The 25,495-nt window shown below is 41.8% G+C and overlaps 1 protein-coding gene across 6 annotated transcripts in view; it reads left to right on the top strand.

The window, feature by feature from the left end:
- Positions 1–25,495, top strand: part of LOC141148368 (uncharacterized) — a 442,230-nt gene that overhangs the window by 329,554 nt on the left and 87,181 nt on the right. For all 6 annotated transcript variants that reach the window (XM_073635779.1, XM_073635781.1, XM_073635780.1 and 3 more), the window contains exon 11: positions 14,543–14,856. In XM_073635779.1, the coding sequence (XP_073491880.1) occupies positions 14,543–14,856 (314 nt within the window). The remainder of the gene's footprint in view (positions 1–14,542; positions 14,857–25,495) is intronic.

Below are 25,495 nucleotides of genomic sequence, written 5' to 3'. Positions count from 1 at the left end.
GAGCTTTCTTTTGGTGGTATTTGATTGCCTCTGCGATTTTTATTTTTCGCGCTATAAACAAAAAAATAGCGACAACTTTGAAAAAAACTCATTATTTTTTACTTTTTACTATAATAAATATCCCCTAAAAATATATAAAAAAACATGTTTTTCCTCAGTTTAGGCCGATACATATTCTTCTACATATTTTTGGTAAATAAAATCGCAATAAGCGTTTATTGATTGGTTTGGCAAAATTTATAGCGTCTACAAAATAGGGGATAGTTTTATGGCATTTTTATTGATAATTTTTTTTTTACCGTGACTGCGACATTATGGCGGACACATCAATGCACCGATCAATGCTAAAAAATTGCATTGATTACTGTAAAAATGTAGACCCCAGATGATGTCCCCTTGGACGAAATGCATCGGAACTACTGCTGACACCACCAACATTGCCAGAGATTTGCATTTTTACAAGCGCTGTTCTTTCTTCTCAAATGTGAGTGTTTTTATTTCTCAATAAATGAGTTTTAAATCATCTATACAGTATCACGCTATGTATCTTTACATTTCTTCTATATACGTATTGGATGCCTGAGTGGATCTACCTCCTATATTTCACTTAATATATCCAAGCATCCGGGTCACCTGGATTAACCTTTACAGAGCACAGATACCAATGTGGATCCCCACTATTTAAAGCTTGATTGACCCAGTGGGTGTACACCCAGCTGTGTCCAATCCCTCCGGTAAGCCTCCAGCTTAAGGGTGGTGGATCTTCTATCAACAAACATAGAGTTTCGTCACAATTTTTTGGGTGTTAAATATTCCTTAAGGATTTCCTAAACCCTTTGAGGACTTTTCAATTTTGCTATTTTCTACCTTTAATTTTTTGTTTGAGAGATGTACCAATAGTACTTCCTTTCATACTATGGACTTATTGTGTACAGTGTTATAAGGAGTTTGCACAATTATATTTCACATATAATTTACACAACTTTGCACATGAACAGTGATGATGTTTATAATTTTTAGCGCTACACTTTTCTTTATATGGTTGTAATTACTTGAATGGGTCACTTGTATGTGTTAGCTGCTTATTTATATTTTCTTTTGACAGCACAATATTTTTTTTATATTTTACTGTAAAAATGTGACTGGCAGTGAAGGGGTTAACCATTAGGTGACGCTGTAGGGGTTAAGTGTGTCCTAGGGAGTGATTATAACTGTGGGGGGAAGGGCTGTGTGTGACACATCACTGATCACCGCTAACGATTACAGGGAGCGTGATCAGTATCACTGTCATTAGGCAGAATGGGGAGATGCTTGTTTACATTAGCATCACCCCGTTCTTCCTCACCGTGAGACGAACGCAGGTATGCCAGCGGACATCGAGTCCGCGGGACCCGCGATCACGGTCACGGAGCTCCCGGTGGGCGCGCCCGCGAGCCGCCTCTTAAAGGGCAACGTACAGGCATGTTATTCTGCCTGTATGTGCCCTTCTGCCACAGTATATCTGCATGAGGTGGTCGGGAAGCGGTTAAATGGTAGCACACTCACAACTCCAGATGAGAGGGGGAATATCCCCACGGATAAAGATAGAGTCCTTTTCCCTGTGTTTTTTGTCACTGTGCTTGCTATATGGAGTTTTCCAATCCGCTGATGTGTCAGGTTCTCTCCTCCAGAGATTTAATTGATCCTCAGCTGGCTCTCTCGGGGACTGCTGTTGGGTCTTCCGGTTTTTACCAAGCCCTGCCGAACCCGGCCGAGTGTGACTGAGTCTGCCTGGACCTAGTAGAGTCTACCCCATTCTGCTCCCCACTGAACCCTGCAGGATCCTGACGATCTCTTCCGAGTCTCTCCCCTCAGAGGTCTGCTTCGGCTCGGCTTCTCCCTCTCACGGAGCCACTGCCTACCTCCTCAGTTTCCTTCCCTCCTCCTCTCCTCTACCACCGAGGCTGCTTGCCAGGGCCACTCGCTGCTGGCCGGGTCCATCACCGCCTCCATCTCCTACTGTGGCAACAATGGCATAGACGTAGGAGCAACATAGAGGCAATAAGAGAAGTTTTATTTATATCCTTCTCTGCATGGTTTGGGACGAGTCTTCCTGGCACTCCTAGCATGGGCTCTGTGCGGACGCCATTATCAGGCTCCTCCTCCATCGGAAAAAACAAACTTAATGACCCGACGCACACAACCCAATCCTGACAGTACTCATAGCCGAATGACAGCTCATTTTGCTATTATCAGCTATGTAAAAGGAAATCACAGGGAAGGTGGTGAAATCATTTACCAAATATGGCCATGGCCATATTTGGTAAATGTAATTGCCCAAATATGGCCAGTGGTGTCACTGCTATAAAAAAATAAAAAAATAAAAAAAATAACTCCTGCGCACAAGTGGATGGTTAGATAGATGATACGACACAGGCCTTGCTGCCCTCAAGGATGGGGAATCCTAATAACAACGAGATAAAAAGAAAAGAGGGGCGCACCAGCCATGTGCATTATCTTTTTGTAAAAGTGTTTAGTAAATAAAATAGTAAAGGAAATTACTCACAAATGGTAGTGGAACAAGGGAGTAGTGGAACAAGGTGCGTTTTGAAGGGCACATCCCTTCTTCCTCAGAGCTCAGCAGTCAGACTCTGAGGAAGAAGGAATGTGTCCTTCGAAACGTGTCAGCTGGCAGTGACGCTTGTGTGCTCTACGATCTTTGGAAGGTCTTGCTCATCTTAGAGCGACTTGCTGCTAGTCGGTGCAGTCTTCACATTGCACCTTGTTCCACTACCGTTTGTGAGTAATTTCCTTTACTATTTTATTTAATAAACACTTTTACAAAAAGATAATGCACATGGTTGGTGCACCCCTCTTTTTATCTCTGTGTCACTGCTATCCCTGACCCTCTGCTTAACCACTTTGAATACCAATTACTCAGTGGGGAAGCACTGTACCCAAATTAATTTTATATCATTTTTCTGAGACAGATAAAGCTTTCTTTTGGTGGTATTTATTCACCACTGGGCTTTTGTTTTTTTTGCTATATAAAGATACCCAATATTTTTAAAAAAAGTTTCTTATTTTCTGTTTAAAAAAAGTTGCAAATAATTGTTCTTCATAAATGTGAGCCAAAATGTATTCTGCTACATTTTTTGGTGAAAAAAATGTGTATATTATTTAGTCTATGTGAAAGTTATAGTCTACAAACTATGGGATATATATTTGGAAATTGATCAATCTTGATATACTGACTGCCTATCATATTTTGAGGCCCTAAAATGCCTGGAAAGTGCAACTACCACCAAAATCACCAAGTGGTTGGTTTGAGCTTTGTGGAGAGTAGACAGTTCAAGGTATTTAGCAAGAGGCATAGTGAGTTTTTTTAAGTTGACATTTTTTTGTCACAATTTTTCTTTCACAGAGTTGTAATTTTAGCGAGTTGCTCACACAGAGCATATGCAATAGCCATACTTACAAATACACTCTAAAACACATTCTGCTACTCCTCCCAAGTATAGGGATGCCTCATATGAGACTTTTTTACAACTTAAATCCAAGGAGCACCTTTGGGCTTTCAGAGAGAAATAATTACATATCTCATTTCCTTAATGCTTATCATAATTCTTGAGTCCCTGAAGTGCCAGGACAATAGAAACACCCACAAAATGACATTTTGGAAAGAAAACACCTCACGTTATTTTCTGAGAGCATAGTGTGTTTTTTGGAAATGTAATTTTTTTGTCACAAGTTTATGAAAAATATATTTTTAAACACAAAGTTGTCAATAAATACAATATTTCTTTAATACAGCATAGGCATACTTAGAATTACGGAATATAAATTAAAAGGGGTGTGGCGCTCCCTACAGGGTTTAGGGATAATATAGGGGAGGGGACGGGATTGTCTGATGAATTATAATAAATCCAGAAGTGGTGACCCCCACTCAACCTAGTAGATACCTGATATTACCAGGAGTTAAATATACACCAAAATTATTTAAACAAAAGTGATCTTCAGTGATTGTGTACAGATACAAAAATGCCTTATATATAAAAAAGGATGTGTGCTGAGACCCCTACATCTGTGATAGGTCTGCACCATACATCGCCACAGGTGAAATAAGTATAATCCAAATCATAACTATAAAAAATCAAACGTGCTCTACCTATTCGGTGCAAGTATTACTAAATATTGTAATCTACCTAAAATAGTGCCAAATATTTTCACATTAGTGATCAAAGTCCAGTGAACAGGTGATTGCACCTCACCCTCATGACTGCAAATATAAAGCAATTAATACTATCATAGTCCTTAAAGTGTAAAAAACTCTTCAACCGCAATGTTCCAAGGAATTTTCTTAACAAGAGAAACCCGTGACAGGAGTGCTCTCAGGTGATTTCTGTGACTTTTGTGCTCCCCCTTTTGGGTCCCCACTCACCGAATCCAACGACCCCAAAAGGGGCAAACCAGCATAGGGTATCTCGATCACGGTCAGCTCTCCACCACGGTCATGTAGGGCATTCAGGTGGTTTCCGTACTGTTGGTTTAAGGTGTTCCCAATGGCTCCCCGGATCCACCAACCCCAAAAGAGGGGGCAAAACTAATGGGGTATCACGGTCACGATATCCTCTCCACCACAATCCTACAGAGCATCCAGGGTAATTTCTGTTGAGTTGAAGTATCACAATGGCTCCCTCATGAAGAAAAAGAATAGAAGGCTCCCATGGTGTAGTAGGTAAACGGAAGATTTTTTATTAAAAAAAACTCCATACACACTCAATAGGAGTTAACATTAAAAAACTAAAAACCTAAACAAATAGGCTGTATGATTAAACTAAGAAAAGAATCCAGCAGTCTATTATCGCTGGGTAAAAGTAAGTGCCTGGAAAACACAACAACCCTGTAGGGAATGACAGCGTAACACTGGTTGGAGCTGTATGCACTCCACCTGCGTTCCAAGCAGAGTCCGTACCCGGAAGTGACGTAGCGTGCGTGGCGCCGTCGTACGCGTTTCGTCATCGACGTCTTCCGCTTCACCTACTACACCATGGGAGCCTTCTATTCTTTTTCTTCATGAGGGAGCCATTGTGATACTTCAACTCAACAGAAATTACCCTGGATGCTCTGTAGGATTGTGGTGGAGAGGATATCGTGACCGTGATACCCCATTAGTTTTGCCCCCTCTTTTGGGGTTGGTGGATCCGGGGAGCCATTGGGAACACCTTAAACCAACAGTACGGAAACTACCTGAATGCCCTACATGACCGTGGTGGAGAGCTGACCGTGATCGAGATACCCTATGCTGGTTTGCCCCTTTTGGGGTCGTTGGATTCGGTGAGTGGGGATCCAAAAGGGGGAGCACAAAAGTCACAGAAATCACCTGAGAGCACTCCTGTCACGGGTTTCTCTTGTTAAGAAAATTCCTTGGAACATTGCGGTTGAAGAGTTTTTTACACTTTAAGGACTATGATAGTATTAATTGCTTTATATTTGCAGTCATGAGGGTGAGGTGCAATCACCTGTTCACTGGACTTTGATCACTAATGTGAAAATATTTGGCACTATTTTAGGTAGATTACAATATATAGTAATACTTGCACCGGATAGGTAGAGCACGTTTGATTTTTTATAGTTATGATTTGGATTATACTTATTTCACCTGTGGCGATGTATGGTGCAGACCTATCACAGATGTAGGGGTCTCAGCACACATCCTTTTTTATATATAAGGCATTTTTGTATCTGTACACAATTACTGAAGATCACTTTTGTTTAAATAATTTTGGTGTATTTTTAACTCCTGGTAATATCAGGTATCTACTAGATTGAGTGGGGGTCACCACTTCTGGATTTATTATAATTCATCAGACAATCCCGTCCCCTCCCCTATATTATCCCTAAACCCTGTAGGGAGCGCCACACCCCTTTTAATTTATATTCCATTACTTTGTGGAGGATCCTTAGGGAAACTCCTTTAGGGGGGCTGCACACCTATACGTTTTGTCCTAAGCGCAGCTTCCATACTTAAATATACTTAGAATTACACCTCAAAACACATTTTACTACTCCTCACAAATATGGAGATACCACATGTGTGAGACTTTTTGGAGGCTCTAGAGAACCAGGACAGTAAAAATTACCACATTTTGGAAAGCAAACACCTTCATTGTTTTGCCATACTTACCACACGTGTGACACATTTTCACAGCCTAGCCACAAAGGGGGGACCAAAACCCAAAGAGCACCTTTAGGCTTTCTAGCGGTATAAATTATATATCTAATTTCCTCATTACCTATCACATTTTTGGATGCCCTGGTGAACCAGGACACTAGAAACACCTACAATATAACCATATTTTGGAGGGTAAACCCCCCTGATATGGCAGCAATCAGGGACACTGTTGATGGCTGCACTGGCTCTTGTGACACAGTACTAATTCCCATTCACAGGGCGTGCCACTGCATGCCATAGCCATAGCATGGCACTGCGTGCCATAGCAGCCGCGCATTAGCAGTGGGAGAACATACTGGTATGTCCACCCACGTTAATGAAACGCCTGTCTGTCCCTTTATGCAATGACCAGATGGGAAATGGTTTAAAGGGATGGTTATTCATAGTGACAGTGACGTCAGTGGTTCCCAATGCATACACTTGTGGTTTCCTTAAGAACCAGTGACAGTGGGAAGCTCTTATGTAAAGAAGCGGCAGAAATACCACCTATATATGATGCACGATCCCCCCCCCAAACAGGGGTCTGAGCAGGCAGTAGTTCGGGCATTTGTCTGAATGTCTGAACAGCCAAAGTTCGACCTGAACATAGGTTTGAACTAAATTGTCAGCTCATTACTAGTTCAACTTAAAGAGATGAATCTGACAGCACATTTGTATGTAACACCTAAATAGAAGTATCCGAAAGTACCCAAAATGTTTGTAATTTGCTCATGATGCTGTTAAACATTCACTTACATTTACTGCTCGATTACTCTTCGCTTTTTCTTGTTTAGATGGTTCCATCATTTGCTGCTCTTCCCATGTGTTTGAAAGTCTGTTTTGGTATGCTGGTGAGATAGTAGACATACATGTACAGTGCCTTGAAACAGTATTTATACCCCTTGAAATTTTCTACATTTTGTCATGTTACAACCCAAATCATAAATGTATTTTATTGGGATTTTATGTGATAGACCAACACGAAGTGGCACATAATTGTGATGTGGAAGGAAAATGATAATTCATTTTTAACATTTTTTACAAATAAATATGTGAAAAGTGTGGTGTACATTTGTATGGCACCCCCCTGAGTCAATACTTTGTAGAACCGCCTTTCACTGCAATTACAGCTGCAAGTCTTTTTGGGGATGTCTCTACCAGCTTTGCACATCTAGAGAGCGACACTTTTGCCCATTCTTCTTTGCAAAATAGCTCAAGCTCTGTCAGATTGGATGGAGAGCGTCTGTGACAGCAATTTTCAAGTCTTGGAACAGATTCTCAATTGGTTTTAGGTCTGAACTTTGACTGGGCCATTCTAACACATGAATATGCTTTGAGCTAAACCATTCTATTGTAGCTCTGGCTGTATGTTTGGGGTCGTTTTCCTGCTAGAAGGTGAACCTCCGCCCCTGTCTCAAGTTTTTGCAGACTCTAATACCCCGTACACACGGTCGGACTTTGTTCGGACATTCCGACAACAAAATCCTAGGATTTTTTCAGACGGATGTTGGCTCAAACTTGTCTTGCATACACACGGTCACACAAAGTTGTCGGAAAATCCGATCGTTCTGAACGCGGTGACGTAAAACACGTACGTCGGGACTATAAACGGGGCAATAGCTTTCATCTCTTTATTTATTCTGAGCATGCGTGGCACTTTGTCCGTAGGATTTGTGTACACACGATCGGAATTTCCGACAACGGATTTTGCTGTCGGAAAATTTTATATCCTGCTCTCAAACTTTGTGTGTCGGAAAATCCGATGGAAAATGTGTGATGGAGCCTACACACGGTCGGAATTTCCGACAACAAGGTCCTATCACACATTTTCCGTCGGAAAATCCGACCGTGTGTACGGGGCATAACAGGTTTTCTTCTAAGATTGTCCTTTATTTGGCTTCATCCATCTTCCCATCAACTCTGACCAGCTTCCCTGTCCTTGCTGAAGAAAAGCATCCCCACAAAATGATGCTGCTGCCACCAGGTTTCACGATGGGGATGGTGTGTTCAGGGTGATGTGCAGTGTTAGTTTCCTGCTACACATAGTGTTTTTTGCTTTTAGGCCAAAAAGCTCAATTTTGGTTTCATCTGCTTTATACTTCACACCTGTCTGGTGGGTGAAAAAATACCCCCAAATAAGGTTGTGGGACTTTAACGGCAACAGCGTAATGTAAAAACAATTTTATTCCATAGAAAAATTTATGTATGTATACAAAACATTAGCATAGTTAATAAACATAACACAGTGAACACAATGAAAATCTGAAACACAGCTGTACTGATGTGCATTGGATAAAGATGCTTGTAATGTCTTCCACGAAAGCCTATGCATTTCGGGACTGAAACTGACCGTCCCTTCATCAAGGGCGACTCGTGGGACAAACTCTTACCAAACATGACAGTGTTGAAGCACCCATTGCCTAAATCACGGTGGCGGATATGTCAAAACCACCCACGGATCCAAAAACCGGAGCCTGGGTGTGTGTGGCTGGCCCCACTCTGCCCACACTGATCCACCCCCAAAAAAGAGACACCGAATCACGGAGCCCGTCCACGAGGGTACTGTGTCAGGAAGGCACAGACCCAAGTGGATGTCTGAGTGCTAGAGAATATACAGTGGTGAATCTAGGGCGAGTAGAAAAAAGGGGCTATATGAAGGGAGTGTGGGGTACCAATTGAATGGTCATTGATTAGCTCGCATGAACATATTGATCTTCACACCAGCAGAGTTTGTTTAAGGCTCTTTAGTTAGTGGGCGTCAGATCTTGCAGCAGCTATGTCCAAACGGATTCACCACTGTATATTCTCTAGCACTCAGACATCCACTTGGGTCTGTGCCTTCCTGACACAGTACCCTCTTGGACAGGCTCCGTGATTCGGTGTCTGTTTTTTGGGGGTGGATCAGTGTGGGCAGAGTGGGGCCAGCCACACACACCCAGGCTCCGGTTTTTGGATCCGTGGGTGGTTTTGACATATCCGCCACCGTGATTTGGGCAATGGGTGCTCCAACACTGTCATTTTTGGTAAGAGCTTGTCCCACGAGTCGCCCTTGATGAAGGGAAGGTCAGTTTCAGTCCCAAAACGCGTAGGCCTTCGTGGAAGACATTACAAGCATCTTTATCCAATGCACATCAGTACAGCTGTGTTTCAGCTTTTTATTGTGTTCACTGTGTTATGTTTATTAACCATGCTAATGTTTTGTATACATATATAAATTTTTCTATGGAATAAAATTGTTTTTACATTACGCTGTTGCCGTTAAAGTCCCACAACCTTATTTGGGGGTATTTTTTTCACCTATCAATCTAGGGATGTTGGCAACATACATGATCTAGCTGGATGGTAACCTTTTTCTATTAGCACCTGTCTGGTGTGTTCCTTGGCCTTTATGATGCAGTTTGTTCACTAAGGTTCTCTAACAAACCTCTGGGGGCTTCACAGAACAGCTGTATTTATTCTGAGCTTCAATTACACACAGATGGACTCTATTAGGTGACTTCTGAAGGCAATTTGTTCCACTAGATTTTAGCTAGAGGTATCAGAGTAAAGGGGGGTGAATACAAATGTATGCCACACTTTTCACATATTTATTTGTGAAAAAAATTGAAAAACATTTATGATTTTCTTTCCATTTCACAATTATGTGCCACTTTGTGTTGGTCTATCACATAAAATCCTAATAAAATACATTTACGTTTTTGGTTGTAACATGACAAAATGTGGAAAATGTAAAGGGGTATGAATACTTTTTCAAGGCACTGTACATTTATTTGTTCACAATAATTGTGGCATCAAACCCAAAAACAAAAATAAAAAGTAATATATTGCAGCTGCATTAGTGTTCTTTTTTAGACTATTTTTTTCTTTGTTTTCACCTGGCGATCCTGCACATAACACACTTCCTGTCCTAAGGTGACTCCCCTCGGAATGGAGGAGCAATTGAGACACCTTTGGCAGCAGCATTGTCAGTCTACAGGGGAATTAGTATTAGATGGGCTAGCAGATTTACATGGACTTAACCAATAAATTAAAGCAAAACTTCATCTACCATGTTTCAAGCAGTTATAGTAAAAATTGTGTTCCTTTTGGGATAAAGGTTTTACATAAATGAATATATTCATTCTAGGCACCCCTGCTAGTGGTAAACGGTTTTGTCCCAACCCTCTAACTGCTGCTTTTACTGGACAGCTTAGTCTGTTAAAGGAAGGTGCAAGATAATATACTTACTGGCAGGATCACAAGGTGGAAATAAATTAAAAGGGCCATATAATACAATATGCTTCCAGACAAAGAGAGGCAAGCTCATATCACTGATGGTGGAATTAGAAGCAACTGCCATTGATTTCAAGCACTATCCTAAGCAAAATAGAACATAGGTTGACTACCTCAGAATGTATTTGGATCTCTGTCTCATGGAGACGGTGATGGACAAAACAGAAATTTTATGCCAATGCCAACAAAATTGGCACCATGTTGGTAAATAGATTAAAATGTTTCCCTCCTAAGAAACCAGCCCTCTCCCTGAGAACTAGGTTCCATGTTCAATCCTCTAACCCAGTGAAAATTCTGGACAGGTTTCTCTACCACTTGGAGAATTTGTATTCTTCCCCTCAGGATCAGCCCTCCATTGATTTAGATACTTTTAATGAAGCTTTCCTTCCTGCTCTTTTAGCGGAACAGTGTTGTTCTCTCATGTCAGATGTTATGAAGCATGAGGTGCGACAAGTCATTCAGGAGTGGAAAGCTAACAAATACCACAAACTGGATCGGTTTACGGCTTTGTTCTATGAAAAACTACAAGATGTCATTGTCCCCTGCAGAGTACCATGATATGTTTTACTCCCTAACCCAGGGAAGGACACTCAATCTTGGACCAAATTTTGTCCAATATCCTTACTAAGAGTGGACATAAAAATACTGATAAAGTTGTTGGCCAATTGCCTGAAAAAAATCCTCCACAAGTTGATCCACAAGGACCACGTGTGAGACAATCACCTGGCAATATCTGATGAAGACAGCCTTAACAACTAATTTTGCTTTTGTTCAATTTGCAATGCATTCAACACACTCTCATGGCCATACCTCAGAGTGGTATTAGCTCATAGAGGTTTTGGGGCCCCTTTCATAGCGTGGATCAACTCTCTTTATGGGAACCCTCGACAATGGTGGAATATCTCAGCTATGAATCTTCCCTGTTTGTTATTTCAGGCGGCACATTCGAGTGGTGTCCCCTTCCTCTTCTTTTGTTTATACTGTTTGTTTGTACTGACTCTGGAGACCCTGGCGAGACATGTGCATTTGAATGTCAACATATTGAGGATTAGGCTTGCGGGTATCCCACACAAACTGTTCGCAAATGATATTTGGTTGTCTCATACCTTTTTACTGAACCTTATTTCCCTTTTGCAGGGATTTGCTTCCCTCTCAGGTCTTCATGTTAATCAGCCCAAATCTCAAGCATTGAATGTGTCCTTGAAAGAGACTGTATATGATTTCATCCACACTCAATTCCCTTTCCAGTAGTCCACTTTCATTTCTTATTTGGGCATCCACCTTAGACCATCTTACCAGTCGCTGTATGAGGCAACTACCCTCCCCTCATTAAATCTCCCACTCGCTTTTTAACTTCTTGGGGTGCACCCAACATCTCTTGGATGGCCCATATACTGTACATGCAGCAAAAATGTCCTTTCTTTGTACCCATTCCAAGTGATGCCAGTTTTAGTATCTCCATTCACTGCAATAAACAAAAGATGAACAATAATAAGAAAAAAGGTAAATGATTCACCTTATTTCTCAGTATTGTTCATCTTTTGTATATTTTTTATTATCGTTTTTCGTTGTGGTTTACAGGAATAATTTCCCATATTTGTTACTTACACATGTTTTATACACTGTTTTTCCCCACTGCATCTTCTAATTGAGCTTAGCCAGTGCTGAGGCAAGTTAGTGATAATGTCAGGAAGGTGCTCAGTCTTATTCATACATACAACCCTTACTTGTGATCAAGAAATGCTGTTGCTTTCAATAGATATAGAGAAGGCATTTGACAAGGTTTTGTTGCAATATATGCTATTTGTCTTTTGTAGGTAGGGTTTTAAGGATAATTTCCTAAACTGGATAGAAGCATTTTACTCTTCCCCTAATACTTCTAACACTTCTATACTTTAATGTGGATGTAAGCCCCGTCCTTTGATTGGTAGGGGTACAAAGCAAGGCTGCCCTTTATTTCCCATATTATTTATATTGGCTTTAGAGCCTTTTACATTATACTGTATATACAGTACATGCATGCAGTGATATTAGAGGAGTGGAAAAGGCAGGTATTGGTAATAAGTTGTCACTTTTTGCTGACAGCATTCTTTTAATGTTACTTCTTCTTATGTCTCCTTGCCATTTTTGTTCCACTCTTTAGAGAAATGTGCTGTTTTCTAGGGCCTGAAAATGAATCAGTCTAAATCTATAGTCATGGATATATCTTTACATCCCACAACTTTATTGTGTCTAGAGCGCTCTGTTAATTTCTCATGGACTACCCGCCTTCCATATTTAGGGATACATTTGACACCCACTTTCACTACGCTGTATCAGACAAATTACCCTCCACTCACCATCTTTTGCGCAAATGGAACAAATACTACTGTATGTATCTTGGTTGGAGAGATTGAATGCTATAAAGATGGCATTTCTCCTGAAACTTCTACATTATTTTTGAGTTTTTCCCATTTCTGTGCCAGTGGGGGTATTGCATATCCTTCAAAACAACCTATTTAATTTTTTATGGACATGAAATGCACATGTAATCATTTATAATGTCTGTTTTATAACTTTAATAAATATATTGAACCAGACATACAGAGCAGAAGAAGTGATATATCAGGAACATGGTAATCAGAAAAGACACTTTGCAAAGGACAGGCTGAACACACTAATCTCTCTGCCAGGGATATGTTTATTACAACTAAGCACACTTTCAGGGACTTACAGATCACACAAAGCACCCATACAGTGACATACTGAGCACTAAGATTACTCTATTAGAGGAATTTGTAGCATAATAAACCTCTGTCAATGACATGCTGCAAACACTGAAAAGTTTGTCAGGGTTATGATCAGCATAAATGTCCTCATCCAGAGGCATGAGAAGTATAGTGAGCACAGAATAGCCACATAACAAAACTTAGTTCTCTGTCATAGATATGCCGGGGGAATGGATGTACTATGCTAGTGCTATGTTAAGCATGCTCAGAAGGTTAAACTCTACAACAGACATAGTAAGCACATGGAGAACTCTGCCAGAAACATAGAGAGGATAAGCCAGGAACATGGCAATCACAAAAGGTACTTTGCAAAGGACCTTCTAAACATGCAGAGGGCTCTTCTAGGTACATGCAGAGCACTCTGAGCACATTATAATGGGCATGCTGAACACAAGTGATGCTCTGACACGGAGATGCAGTGCAAAGCAGCCTGGATTTATCTCCATTTTGTATTGATAACTATCCTTATTGTGGCCTTACTTTTCTTGCCTGTAATATTGGTATGGTAAAATGATTTACAGCACTAAACTAAAGAAAAAGTGGATCAGTTCTCAATATCAACCAATCACATTGCTTTTTTTCTGGAACAAATAATTTTTGAAGGACTGATCAGATACAGGAAAAATCTCCTCTACAGTACATAAATTAGTCTCAGTTTTTGCAACAATATAACGTAGAATTTTTTTTCTGTTATTAGCCAAGTTTAGTTTCTATTGTTGAAATGCTATTAAAGTGTCTTTCTATCCAAACATATTAATAAAAATAGAAGATTCAGTTCTTATCTCCCCCCAGCTGCTGTTGCTTTCAGGCTGGGTTCACACCTATGCAAATTGGATGTGGTTTCTCCACATCCAATTCGCATTGCAGGAGAATGTGACTGGCTCTCTATGGAGTTGGTTCACACATCTCCACAGTGGCTCCGGTGTAAATTGCACAGGAGCCCTGTGCGTCTTTTGATTTGTTTCAGGTCCGAATTCAGCCAAACACTCAGGCTGGAATCGGACATGAAACTGTAAATGGAGACGCACCGGACTTCTGCTGTGAGCCAGAGCGTGCTGCGGTGTGAACCCAGCCCAAGTGTTGTAAATGTTTATTTTATTCTACATTGTAAGGAATGCAACATGATGGGTGAGACTCTTCTAGCAGTAGTAGTGAGAATCCAAACAGAGGAGTTCATAGAGATCAATTTGGGGCACTGGAGGGGGTTCAATCTACCAGCTGCTAAGACATTAAAATGTTGGTTTTGGATGGACTGACCCTTTCAAGTGCTGTATTTGTTCAGATTCTTACATCTATGTCTCTATTCCAGGATCTTCACAGTCAGGAAAATATCTGCCCAACATCAGTATGAAGAAGAGAACCAGCAAAATCATGACAACACATTTGGAAAAACTGGGAGATGAAGACATAGTAGGATTTCAATACTTTCTTTGTTCAATAGAGAAGCCTTTTATAGGAAGCAAAATTCAGATGAAGGATATTAAAGATAAATCTGTGAAGGAAATGGTTAACCTCATCATTAGCCGCCATACTATGGAACACGCACAAGCAACAGTCAAAGAGGTTCTTGACCGTATGGGCAAAACCGAAATAAAGATGTTAATTGTGGAAGATATCCGTAAGGTGAGTAACACAAATACCTACACTAATCATCTGAGCTGTCTCGTCTCTCTGCCATAATACAAACGCAGGTCAAGGCAACAAATTGTATATCTTAGTTTTGGGTGGGCAGCGGTTGTCGTGCGTTTCTATTAAAGACAGAAGTATTGAAATCTAGAAAGTCTTCACTTCAAAGTGGTCAGTTATCAGGAAAAGCAACAGATCAATTCTTATCAGAGATGTGTTTATTATTTGTAGATTTGTAAAGCCAATGCATTTCACGGGCATTCAGAATGTCTGCTTCATCAGGGCTGATTTTATGGAACCTTCATTCGAGGCAACAAAAGAAATACAAAACCCATCATATATACAAAGAAACAGATTTACAGAAAATATGTTTGTGTTTATCACATTGTGTAATCGTGTTCTCTGACCATGTATGATGTGATGTAAAATAACAAAAATACAAAAAATTTTTTTTTTTGTATTTAAAAAAATTGTTAAAGTGGAACTGCACTGCATCTGAGCACTACAAACCAAAACAATATTTAATTCATCTTTATTATTCAAAGCAAACTCCCCCATCCATCCATAGCACTTACTTCCTGGAATCCATCTGCCCTTAATTTAGGAATGCAGGTAGGAGGGTGTGCTTAGCTAAGAAAATCCCTGCTCCTGAAGACTCCTGGCATGTATGACATTATTTGCCTAGGCAAAAAAAAAGTTATGTTATATATTTGGTGTATTTTGCTGTTAATTGCTTTGTTTAAGCCTTTTTTAGGACTTTTTAGACAATGGGAACAAGTGTAAAAATTTGAACTTTTTAGGGTCCATGCCCACTGGGCAAAAAAAAAATGCCATTGTTAGAGACATTTTTAGTTTTTTTGTTTTTTTCCCTGCCTCTAAATGCCCCTCTTTGTTATTCTATGTGTCCATACACAAATAGGTGTTTCGAGGAGCTTACAGGCAGGGGAGTTTAGCGGTTGAAAAAACCCTGGAGAGGAGCATAATGGCAAAAAAAGATCCACAGGCACTAAATGCGGCAAAAATGCTTGTAAATGTGTGTTAATGCCATGTGCATTTAGTGCTTGGACGTTTTTTCATTTTAATGACCGTTATAAATTAATGTTCTGGCCAAAGAAATTAAGAAATACCTATGCGCTTGACACGCATAAACATGCCTCAATCCACCTAAACACGTTCACAAAAACATGGCTTTGGCGCATTTTCATGTTTAGGCACATTTTTACCCCACCAGGGTGCCCACTTGGTGTCAGCGGCAGTCCTCAATTTGCCATATTAAATAAAGTGCATGTAATCACCCATTTCCTATTATCTAATATAATAATCCCCCCCTCCAATCATGTCTGGAAGGCCAACAAGGAGAGGCAGACGTTACCATGCCACTATGAAGGGGTCAGCAGCATCTGTGTCCACAGGCAAAGGTGGACGTGGTCCATCCTCAGGCAAGGCACGTTTGTCTCTTTTTACTGATGTTGGCCGTTGCTGTCCAGCCACAGCATGCTGAAGAGGTGGTGGACTGGCATACTAAACCATCCTCATCCTCCTTATCCTTTATCACCCATGTTGACACTAGTTTGCAGTCCACCACAGCTGCCAGAGCGGCCTATTCTGCTTTCTTGTACACAGCTACTGCTGCCATAGCCCCAGCATCATGCATGGAGGAGTCAGCTGATTTATTTGAACACAGAGTCAGCCACTTGCTTCTTGAGAATGCGCAGACAATACTTGATTCTGATGTTGGTTCTGAGGTTGAGAAAGAGAGTAACATGAGCCTACAGAGAGGAGAGAACACTAATAAACAACAAATTGTCATATTCCCCCAGCCACAGCATGTTGGCTCCAGTAATGAGGATGGAGGGGATGATGATGATGAGGTCCCTGACTCGACTTGGGTGCCTGATAGAGCAGAGGAGGAAAGTGAGGGGGAGAAAGAACCCCAACAAGGCAGAATGTCCTTCAGAGGCAACCATTATGAAATAATAGGGAGAAGCCCGCATATTCATCAGATTATAGAGTTCTTATCTCCCAGCCCACTTCCCAGAGCTCAGCTGCGTGGGCCTTTTTTAGCACATGTGCAGTTGATCGCACTGTTGCAATTTGCAGTCTCTGCCACAAGCAGATCAAGTGTAGGCAAAAACACAAACAAAACATTGGCAAGAACACCTGAAAGCCACACAAAAACGACACACTTCTAATCACTCCTCACCTTTAATCTCTACCCCTGCTATATAGCATGATGGCCCCTCAGCAGCTTCCACTGACAGGGATTATGGTATAGCAAAGGGTGTCACAGGCTCTTGCAACAAGTCTGCCTGCAGCACACCACCAAATGTAGAGATTAGCAGTCAAATTTCTCTGCCCCAGCTGCTGCAGTGAAAAAAACTAATACAATCCCTGCCACCCACACACCCAGCGTCTAAATTCCAGCTTGACCAAATTGCTGGCTTTACAACTCCTGCCTTTCCATCTGGTGGATTCTGCCCCTTCCGTGGATTTGCAGAATGTGCTGTACCACAATGGCAGGTTCCCAGTCCTTATTTCTTTGCAGGTAAGGCCATTCCAGCTCTGTACCATCACATGGAAAGCAATGTTTTGGCATCGTTGGGCAAGGCAGTCAGCTGCAAGATCCACATTACTGCTGACACATGGTCCAGCAAGCATGGACAGGGACACTATATTTCTTTTACAACGCACTGGGTAACTGCTTGCAACTAGGAAGGATGCAGGACAGGACTATGTATGTGGAATATGTAGAATATGTATGTGTGAGGACCTGGGGGTGAGAACAGGAAGTAGGAAATTATGAAGTGAAACTAAGAAAAGGTACACATGCTGTTCACTGCTGGCTGGGAATAAACAAGTTATTTACAAGATTCATCTGACTATTCATCACTGTTTCCACAAAATCTACACGATGACAGAAGTCAGATCACTGAAACATTATGGCTCAGAATCTCCGTGGCATACAACTCCTAATCTTTGGTAAGATCTTTGGATGACATTGCTAACAACTGTCTGAAATTCAAAATAGAATGGGACAAGTACAGCAAAGCAGGACTTTCAGACAAGTAAAAAAGGTAAAAGCTTACACTCTTCTCAGTTTTGCTGGTTCAGATGCACTAGACAAATATGAGTCATTTCATTTTCATGACAATGAGGACAGAGAGGATCCTGATGTCTTAACCGGTTCAATACAGGGCAATTTCACCCCCTTTCTTCCCAGGCCAATTTTTAGTTTTCAGCGCTGTCGCAATTTAAACGTCAATTGCGCGGTCGTGCGACGTTGTACCCAAAAAAAATTGACGTCCTTTTTTCCCCACAAATAGATCTTTCTTTTGGTGGTATTTGATCGCCTCTGCGGTTTTTATTTTTTGCGCTATAAACAAAAGAAGAGCGACAATTTTGAAAAAAACACAATATTTTTTACTTTTTGCTATAATAAATATCCCAATTTTTTTTAAAAAACAATTTTTTTCCTCAGTTTTAGCCGATACGTATTCTACATATTTTTGGTAAAAAAAATCGCAATAAGCGTATATTGATTGGTTTGCGCAAAAGTTATAGCGTCTACAAAATACGGGATAGATTTATGGCATTTTAAAAAAAAAAATATTTATTTATTTTTTTAGTGGCGATTGCAATTTTTTTTCATGACTGCGACATTATGGCGGACACATCGGACACTTTTGACACATTTTTGGGACCATTCACATTTATACAGCGATCAATGCTATAAAATTGCATTGATTACTGTGTAAATGTGACAGGCAGTGAAGGGGTTAACCACTAGGGGGCGGGGAGGGGTTAATATGTTTCCTAGGGAATGATTCTAACTGTAGGGGGAGGGGACGCACAAGGGGAGGAGACCGATCAGTGTTCCTCCGTTCTGGGAACACAGATCGCTCTCCTCTCACCTGACAGGACCTGTTAACGGGCAATCGCGGGTGCCCGGCGGACATCGCGGCCACCGGGCACACGCACCGGGTCCCGAGCAACGCGGCGGGCGCGTGCGCCCCCTAGACGTCCGGGAATCCTAGGACGTCATATGACGTCCACCCAGGATGGGAGATCCCATCCCAGGACGTCATATGACTATGGCTGGGTAGGGAAGTGGTTAATCAAGAAATTTGATGAGATATGCTTACCACAACGTAATGTGATAATAGAAAGACATGCATTTAACATCATGGCTCATAAACCTGATGAAGGAATACAATCCTATGCAGCCACACTGACACTGCTGGCTAAAAAATGTGATTTTGGTGCACTAACAGATGAACTGATATGTGACAGGATTGTATATGGGATCTACAAAGAGGCAGTTTGTGCTCAGTTGTTCAGGGAGAAAGATTTGACACTGGAATCAGCCATCAGAATATGTATGTTCTTTTATTGCCATGTTTTTATTGGAATTTTCAAACAAAATACATTGTACAATTGGACATTGTATGTTGTGCAACGACGTTCTGGTTAGTCAATACAAGGTATACGGTACAGCGTATGAATTCCATATGTATTGCTATTCACTAACCTGGGTTGGTTGTAACGTTTATTAAACATATATCCATTATAAATTCTAGATTTACATAAATATAACTCGTAATTGTATAATTTGTTTCTCTTCACTAGTGTCGCACCCCAAATGGTAGCTTTAGTGCCACAGGAGTGAAGAGGCCCTGTTTAGTATGAATTTACATTGATAAATATGTGCTAGTTAGTACTAGCTGTTGCATACATCTTGTTTCTCTTGCATATGTAAAGGTATTGCTCGGTCAAGAAGAAGATCTATGTATCAATGTTTAGGTATGTGGGTTGCGCAGTGTGCAGTCCAGTTAGTCCATGGTTGCCAGTTCCTGTGTATTTTCGTCGCCTGGCCTGTGTAGGTAGCTGTTGTGATCTCGTAGCTGTAGTGCAGGGCTACTAAGTCAATGACTTGGGCTATTGTCAGGAGGTTGTCAGACTTCCAGTGTCTTGTTATGTTGAGTTTGCTGCCAAGAGGATATGAGTAACCACTAGTCTGAATGAGTATGGGATGGATTCTATAGTTAGGTTAAGTATCGCCAGTGCTGGGGAGGGAGGAATTTTGATGTGGGTTATGTTCGAGATTAAACCGAAAAGGTTTTCCGAGTATTTATGTATTTTAGTACATGTCCAGAATACATGTAGTATGTCGCTAGGAGAAGAGTGGCATCTCCAGCATATGTTGGGGATTCTTGGATTAAAGGATTTAATTCTGGCTGGGGTGAGATACCAACGTATTGTGATTTTCTGCGTGCGTTCCCATAGGGCCGCGCATTTAGTGGCCGTGTACATAGTTTTGAGGGCAAGGTGCCATTGGTCATCCGTAAAAGCATGGGCTAGGTCATTTTCCCAACTTTGGTGGGATTTTAGTTTATGGAAGGTACGTTTGTTGTGGAGAATGTTATAGAAGTAAGAGATACCTCTGGTTTTAGTGGCTGTGTTGGTGAGGTATTCCCAGGTTTTAGGGTGTATATTGTAGAGGGGGAGAGGTAGAATATTCAGGTAGTGGCGTAGTCAGATGTAAGTGAAGTTGTCAGTCGTAGTTAGATTGAATTCAGATTGGAGTTGTGCGAATGATTTAATGTGGTTGTTATGTATTAGATCCTGTATGAAATGTATGCCTTTGGTGATCCAAGGTGATAGAGAGATTTTGGGTACTGTGTGTGTTAGGGATTCCAAGGGTATGTATCTTGGAGATGTGGCGGGTGTGGATGTCAGTAAGGTTAATGATTTTTTCCAGGCATGTGCCGATGCTCTCATGGTCGGGGGTAATGATTTTGGTATTATGGTGCCCAGTGGAATGCTAAGTATGCTAAGTATCCAAGTTTTCAAATTGGGTTGCGTTAGTGAGGAGTTTTCAATTTGTCCCCAAAGTGTATTTGGGTGTGTTTGGAACCAGGAGGGTAGTTGAGCTAGAATTGTTGCTAAGTAATAGTCCTCGAAGTCTATAGATCCTGTTCCACCGATTAGTTTGTGTTTTACTAAGTTGTGGTGGGCACTCCTCGGTTTTTTCCCATTCCATAGGTATTTGTTGAAAATAGTTTTGAGAAATTTGAAGAAGTTAGCTGGCAGAGGTATAGGTAGGGTTCTAAAATGGTATAGTATTTGGGGGAGGCATATCATCTTAAATGCCGCAAGTCTGCCCGACCATGAGAGTTCATGCTTTGCTATTTGTTGTGAGGTTGATTGAATTTGTTGTAGGAGTGGTATGTAGTTACACGAGTATATTTTCTTAGTTTCTCTCGGGAGTTGAATGCCCAAGTATGATATGTCAGTTTCTGCCCATTTAAATGGGTATTGTAGTTGTAGGAGTTTTTTCATGGTGACGTTTATGTTTATGTCTAGTATGAATGATTTGGTCACATTAGCTTTGTAATAAGAGATTGAGCTAAACCATGTAAGCAATTTTTGTACTGCTGCCAGGAAAACAGTCGGATCTGTAAGAATTAGAATTACATCATCAGCGAATAGACTGATTTTGTGGTGAGAGAGGCCGATACGCATACCCGAAATGTTAGGGTGGGAAAGTACGTGTTCAGCCTGGGGTTCCATAAGCATGTTAAATATTAGAGGGGTGAGGGGGCAGCCCTGGCATGTGCCGTTTGTGATGGGGAATGGGCGTGAAAGCATGCCCTCTGTAAACACCTGAGCTTCAGGGTTGGAATATAATGCCAGGATGGCTGTTAGGATTTGTCCCTGGAATCCAAATTTGTGGAGGACCGCTTCTAGGTAGGACCAGTGAACTCTATCGAACGCCTTCTCTGCATCTAGGGAAAGAAGCAGAGAAGGCGTTCCGGTGGATTCAGCATGATGTATGAGGTCAAGCATTCTTCTGGTGGCATCTGAGGATTGTCTGCCTCTAGTGAAACCAGTTTGATCTTGGTGTATGATAGTGGGCATAATCTCAATTAGTCTGTTGGCTATGGTTTTGGAGTAGATATTTAGGTCTAAGTTGAGTAAAGAGATCGGGCAAAAATTTTGGGGGTATCCGACTGTTTCCCTGGTTTTGGTATAGTTATTACTAGCGCTTTTAAGTATTCTTTCGAGAAGCTAGCAGAGGAGGCAGCGTGGTTAAAGAGTTCAGTGAGGTGTGGGGCTAGTTGATTGGAGAATAGTTTGTAGTATTCCCCTGTTATCCCGTCTGGACCTGGTGCTTTGTCACTAGGCAATGAATTAATAGTAGCTTTGATTTCCTGTTCGGTGAATGGTGCATTCAGGGTAGTCAGTTGGGTAGGTTGATCTTAGTGAGAAAGTGTTTAATGTCGTCTTGTGTGGGTTGGGGGGTTTGAGGATCTTGTTTTAAGTTGTATAGGTCTTCATAATAGACGCTGAAAGCATCAGCAATGTCTTGGGGGTTGCTCAGTGGAGCGTTAGTGTGGGGGTGTTTAAGTAATGTTATTCTGGTTTTATTTCGTCTACCTTTGAGACGTTGGGCTAATGTCTTTCCTGCTTTGTTGGAGGTGGAATAGGAAGATGCTTTAAATTTCCTTTGAAGGAATTCATAGGAGTGAAGGAGAAGGGTTTTTAGTTCCTGTCTGAGGGATAGTAGTTGGTTTGTGTGTGGGTTTTGAGGGTCAGATTTGTGTTTCTTTTCTAGGTCCGCTATTTGGGCTGTTAATGCATCTATGCGGTGCGTCCTCTGTCGTTTATGGTGAGAGCTCAATTTTATGAGCATTCCCCTCATATACGCTTTATGTGCGCTCCACACCACGGCAGGGTCGGGTGCCGATCCCTTATTCAATGAGAAGAATTCTGAAATGTGTTCTGATATTTCTGGGGTGTATTTAGTATTTTGAATAATGGAGTTGTTTAGTCTCCAGAGGAATGTATTTTGTTGAAGGTTGTGATCTTGGATTGTAATTGAGGTGGGGGCGTGGTCCGACCATGTCGTGGTGTGGATCACAGACTTAGATATTTTTTGTAAAATATGCTTATCAGACAAAAACAAGTCAATTCTGGAGTAGGAGCGGTGCCTAGAGGAAAAAAAGGTGAAGTCGCGTTCGGCGCCATGGTGACAGCGCCAGACATCATACAGTTCGTGGGAGTTTATAAACGATTTTAGAGGTGAGTCGCGTCTCTTCGCTGAAGAGGTGGAGTCCAGGGACACATCTGGGACCAGGTTGAAGTCCCCACACACAATTGTGTGGCCTTTTTGGATGGGTTTCAATGTGCGGATAATTCTGCGTAGGAACTTCATCTGGTGAGAGTTCGGAGCATATAGATTGATAATGGTGTAAGTTGCTCTATTGATGGTGCAGATTAGAATAATGAAACGACCTTCGGGGTCTGGGACTACTTCTAGTAGTTGAAAGTCTATGGTATCTTTGATAGCAATCATGACTCCTCTGGTCTTAGTAGAGTGAGTTGCGTGGAATACATTTGGAAAGTGACGGTTCATACACAGAAGAGTATTGGGGGCTAGTAGGTGGGTTTCTTGGACACAAAGGATGTCACCTTGGAGATCCCTGATGGTTTTCCATAGTGAGTGGCGTTTGGCGGGATGATTAAGCCCATTAACGTTAAGTGAAAGAATGTTAAACGGCATCTTGTGAGTGTGGAGTTGGTATGTGTTTTGTGTAACACTTACAGTTAGACGATACCATGTGGAGCTGGCTTTTTCAGGCGATGTGATGGGTAGGATGAGTTATGGAGATCCGAGAATTAGGTCAGATGACTTCCGCGTGGAGGATCGGTGAGCGTTGCTTCTGGCTGGCCAGGGGGCCGAGGCGAGGATGGACTAGTAGACTGCAAATAGAGCAATACGTTAGGTAGCAAGACAATTGTAACCAAATAAAGATCATGGATATATTTAAGGAACGATGAAAATTTTGAAAAAGATCTGTGATGTGAACTGTAGAGTTAGCTTGCTGAATAATAGGTGTCGATTATATCGTTTCAAGAATAAAAAATTTGAGAGAGAGAGAACAAAAACAGAGAACAAATTAGAGGGGGTGCTGAGCACCTGGAAAACCTCTGTATGGGGGGTACAAAGAGTTAATACCGCGGGTAGCAGGAGACAAAAGTAACATATAGCCATAGCACAGGGGAGCTATTATAGCTGTTATCAGCTTCATGAATTCTGGAGGGTGATGTCTTTCATTTGATGTTTTGATCTAGGTGTCTGTGGGGTGAGGATGAACTTCTGTTATGTAGAGCAGGATTAGGCGGTTCTGGGTTTATACCCCAGGTGTGGAGTAGTTTCAGGCCTTTTTCTAGTTCCCCTATTGCGTGGGTTTGACCGTTGCGGACAATGAGAATGGTGGCGGGGTATCGCCATTTGTATTGCAGCTTATGATTTTGTAGGCCTTTGGTGATCGGGTTAAATTGGCGCCTCATTTGGAGGGTGTATTTTGAGAGATCAGGGAAGAGTTGAATTCCCCTATAGGGAGCTGGTAGTGGCGATTTAGCCCCGAGTCCCATGAGCAGTTTTTCTTTGATGTGGTAAAAGTGAACCCTCATCAGGACATCTCTGGGGACCGAGGCAGCTAGATGGGATGGTTTAGCAATTCTATGGATCCTATCCACAATGACGTCCCTCGGGGAAGCCTCAGGGAGAACTAAATGCATCAGTTCTTTTGCATAGCGAGGCAGATCTGCGGGTAGTATGGACTCAGGAACCCCCCTCAGCTTAACGTTGTTCCTGCGAGATCTGTCTTCTAAGTCGGCCAGCTTGGCGCGCATTCATGTCTGTTCCTCTCTAACAGCTTCAATGGTGTCATTCACTGTGGAGGTGCCGGCATGTGTTCTCTCTCAGCGTTTGTCACTCTATCATCCAGTGTGTGGATGTCAGTGGTGATCTTGTGAAAGAGGGATGATAGATCTGTCATGAGGGAGGTCTGCAGGGATATGAGCATATCCTTGAGTGTTGTATCCATGACTGGCTGCCCTGAGGTGGGGAAGGAGGACATAGATGAATGTAGGGCCTGGTCTAGTGAGTAGGGGATAGGAGCCTGGGCCTCAATTTGCGAGTACCGCGACCGCTGCAGGATCTTGTCTAGCCTCATCTTTGCCTTTGCTGGGCTGCCTAGGCTGGGGTCACCTTCTGGGGCATGGGGGAGGCTGTCCACAGTACCTGTGTCTGGAGGATCCTCTGTCACATCATCTGGTAGGTCCGTGTATGCTGTGGACGGCGCGGCCTGGCCGGTGCCATCTTGGTTTTTCCAGCCCGCCGGCTTGTAGGCAAATTCAGTGAGTTTTTGCGGTATGTGATCGGTTAATCTCTTTCTGGATGACCTCCTTTTTGTCCCCTGACTGTGAGGAGTACGAATGGGTAAGTTAGGATCGTTTTTTGGCAGCCGATGGCGTTGGATTCTGTCCCCTGGCTTAGAGCTGTGGAATTAGGCGTCCATCTGCTATCCCAGCTGGCCACGCCCCAGAATATGTATGTTCTTTGAACATACTGAAAGGGCAACTAAGGAACTAAAAAGAGAGGCAGAAGTGTTTGTGGTGCAACAGAACAAAAGGCAATGCAGCAACTGTGGTAGTGAACATGCAACTGAGCGCAACAAGTGTCTGGATTTTAACGAAAGGTGTAACTCATGAAACAAATGGAATCATTTTGCAAAATGTTGTAGGTCCAAGCCTTAAAATATAGGTACATGGATAACACCATCTAGTG

This window comes from Aquarana catesbeiana, linkage group LG06 (assembly GCF_042186555.1).
Source record: "Aquarana catesbeiana isolate 2022-GZ linkage group LG06, ASM4218655v1, whole genome shotgun sequence".
NCBI classification, from domain to species: domain Eukaryota; kingdom Metazoa; phylum Chordata; class Amphibia; order Anura; family Ranidae; genus Aquarana; species Aquarana catesbeiana.
Note: the sequence above shows the minus strand (reverse complement) of the source record. Positions and strands in the feature narration are given on the sequence as shown.